The following is a 3,433-nucleotide window of genomic DNA, read 5'->3' as shown; positions in this document are numbered from 1 at the left end:
TCAAAGGCATTTTTTATTTTACAACAACATAGTAATTTATCATAACTGCCCTCCCCCTCCTCTCTCTCTCTCTCTCTCTCTCTCTACCATGGCCAGGATCTTGTTTTGGGTATTTGTAAGCCAGCAAACTGCCACACCATAAACCATGTGGTTTATTACTCATTACTGGGTCACTGCGAGTCAATGGATGTGCTTGTAAAACACACCAATATTACACAACATCAGCTGGCTACAAACACACCATTATACTTCCATACCTCACTTCATTTTAATAAAGCTTCCTATAGCTTTCATGGCCCTTTTAATTACATCTATTTGTCTTCCTGTTCCCATGAGCCATGTGCAGGGATGCAGTCGGTTTCACCAAATGCAAGACATGGACCATAAAACTCAATCACCAAAATATAAAAGCCATTTTTATGCAAGTGGTTTTATATTAGTCTCATATTCTCTGATGAGAAATATAATAAAAAATCATCAATTTTATTCCGATCCATCAGTCAAATTTTTAATCCTTTTAATGCTGATGAAAGAAGTCTCTAATGCCAATAAAGGCTGCATTCATTTGATCAAAGACGCAGTAAAAACAGTAATTCTGTGAAATATTATTACAATTTAGAAGAACTGTTTTCTATTTAAAAAAGCATATTTTAAATTGCAATTAATTTCTGTGATGCAAAGCTGAATTTTCAGTCATTACTCCAGTCTTCAGTGTCACATGATCCTAGAAATCATTCTAATATGATGATTTGATGATCAAGAAACATTTATCAATGTTGAAAACAGTTGCGCTTTATATTTTTTGTGGGAAGCACAATGCATTTTTAGGATTCTTTTATTGAATAAAGAGATAGCATTTATTTAAATTCACTTTATCAATTGAATGCATCCTTGCTGATAAAAAAGTACTAACTCTTCCAAACAATAAATAACTTTTGAACAGCGTGTAGTCAAACTCTTATCTAGGATTTTGTTGGTTGAGCAGTCAAATCCAAAGTCAGATCTACTAGTCTGAAATTCACTTTTTTCCCCTTGAAAGGATAAAGCACACAGACACGTAGCCTACATTTGTGTCGCTTTAAAAGCGCCAAAAAAGCAGTCAACGGCAAATTGTTACCATGCTCCAAACCAGTAAACAGTGCCGCATCAGCAATTTTAAAAGTTGATGGGTCATTTACTACAGATGGGATTCCCTGAACAGAAACAAGAACCTAATGGGCTTTAACCAACTAACTGCGGGCGACAGCAGACCAAGGAAACAAACACACCCATTAGACGAAACACCTTTTATTGTCATTCACAAGCCAGCGCATGCAGTTTCTGGCGTCTTTGGCAAAACAACGTTCCGAGGATAAAGACACACAAAATTCCAACTGAAACCACCAAAACAGTAATGAGCACCAACTCGATGGAGTACTCTAGAAGAAAGAAGGTAAAGGAGTAAGGGTTATGGATGCAGGACACAGACATAAATCACTTTGGCCCCACTGTTCTTATGAACTTTCCGTTCAAAGAATCCTAAAAAAATGCATGACAGTTACTTTCCACAGAAATATTAAGCGGCACAACGGTTTGAAACATGGATAAGAAATGTTTCCTGAGCAGCAAATTAGAAGGATTTCTGAAGGATCATGTGACACTGAAGACTGGAGTAATGATGCTAAAAATTCGAGATGGTCCTCACTGCAGAACATGAAATCCAGGGGGAGGAGTTGGATCCATATCCAACTCCTCCCACCTTACATATACTTAAACCTACCCATCTTCGCCCCCTGATCCCTAACCCCACCCCTAAACCTACACATCTCCACCCCCTGATCCCTAACCCCACCCCTAATCCTTCCCATCCCCACCCCCTGATCCCTAACCCCACCCCTAATCCTACCCATCCCCACCCCCTGATCCCTAAACCTACCCATATCCACCCCTGATCCCTAACCCCACCCCTAATCCTACCCATCCCCACCCCTTAGATGTGGATCCAACTCCGCCCCCTGGATCTCGTGTACTGCAATGAGGTGCTACTGGAAAATTCAGCTTTGATCACAGGAATAAATCATAAGATACTTTCCAAATATTTCACAATTGTACCAACCCCAAAACTTTTGAATAGCAGTTTGCATTTTGGGGCCACCGTATGCTAAATCCATCATGTCAGTCAAGTCAACAGTCACCTGCATCTTTTGTTGGCTCTTGATAAGACTCTTGAATTTGCAGTAAAGGCTCTTTCTCCAGTGGTAGCAGCTGCTGGACAAAAATCGGTCCAATAGTAGCCTCGTCTTCCAACGTGGAATCTTAAAATGCAAAAAAGATGGAAATAACATTCACATTGCACAGCAGTATAGCTTTCCAAATATATTTGAATGGATTTAAAAGCGGAACGATACCATCAGTGTCCAGACTCCTGGCCTTCCTCATGGCACAGCTGGTCTCACAACAGCCACACACCTGATCGTCTCCGTTTGCAGCAGTCCAGCTGTTAGGAAACACGGGGAAACTCATTATTGGAGGTTGAATGGAGACTCCTGAAATTGCTTCCGAGTCTGACATTACTTCACGCATACCCGTTTGTTTCATGGACAAATGAGCAGGCCTTGTTCGTCATATCAATGGGACTGGATGTTGTAGTAGCCTTTAAATGACAAGTGATGTAGATCTGGGAGAGAAAAACAAAACTAAACTCAGTCTGATTAATTCAGATTAACAAATGGCTGATCTAGATCAAGTGTAAATGGAACAAACTATACACTCTCAGAAACAAAAGTGCAAACTTTTAGGGATACCAGAGCTTGCCACTGGAGGAGTTCCCCCTTAAAGGGACACCTTTGGACCTTATTTACTCAAAAGTTCACAGTAATACCTCAACGATACACATTACAAGTCTAAGGTGCACCTTTTAGGGGTTGTTAGTGTACAAAGTTGCCCTTTTACCAGTGACAAACTGGTAAATATAAACCACAGGCGTAACTATCGGTAAGCAGGGTACGCGGTTGCTTACGGGCCCGGACCAATCAGGGGCCCGCGTGACTGGAAGATATTGATTGACAGCCGGGGGCGGGGCCCCCTATCACATTTTACTACTTTTAGTCTGATCGCATTTTAATTTTTCATGAATTTATCTGAATAAATAATGACAACAACATATTTTACTGATCATTAAATACATGTTTGAAACGAACAATGATGGATTTTGGTGTAATTTGTTTCGAATTGGGACTGGGGAATCCCCGGGTGAACATGCGTATTGCGTGCAAAAAACAGTAAAAAACGTTGAACTTGAGACAGTTATGGAGTCGGCAAACGAAAAGAGGAATTAGACAAATTAATTAATAAATTACCAAAAATAGGAAGCTTGTTTAAAAAGATGACAGGAGGGAGAGATCGAGATTGAGATGGAGCAAGAGAGTGAAGCGACTTGCCAAACTGTCAATTG

The 3,433-nt window shown here is 40.3% G+C and overlaps 1 protein-coding gene across 1 annotated transcript in view; it reads right to left on the bottom strand.

Moving 5' to 3' along the window:
* Window positions 1–1,271: 1,271 nt before the first annotated feature.
* LOC130091007 (zona pellucida sperm-binding protein 3-like) overlaps window positions 1,272–3,433 on the bottom strand; it is a 4,842-nt gene continuing 2,680 nt past the window's right edge. The window contains exons 6-9 of the mRNA XM_056258680.1: window positions 2,565–2,656; window positions 2,388–2,476; window positions 2,175–2,294; window positions 1,272–1,418 (exon numbers count right to left, since the gene is read on the bottom strand). Of these exons, the coding sequence (XP_056114655.1) occupies window positions 1,294–1,418; window positions 2,175–2,294; window positions 2,388–2,476; window positions 2,565–2,656 (426 nt within the window). The 3' untranslated portion in view covers window positions 1,272–1,293. The remainder of the gene's footprint in view (window positions 1,419–2,174; window positions 2,295–2,387; window positions 2,477–2,564; window positions 2,657–3,433) is intronic.

The sequence above is a fragment of the Rhinichthys klamathensis genome, unplaced genomic scaffold (assembly GCF_029890125.1).
Source record: "Rhinichthys klamathensis goyatoka isolate OS25496 unplaced genomic scaffold, OSU_Roscu_1.1 h1tg000157l_1, whole genome shotgun sequence".
Taxonomy (NCBI): Eukaryota; Metazoa; Chordata; class Actinopteri; order Cypriniformes; family Leuciscidae; genus Rhinichthys; species Rhinichthys klamathensis.
This window is presented reverse-complemented; position numbering and strand designations above follow the sequence as displayed.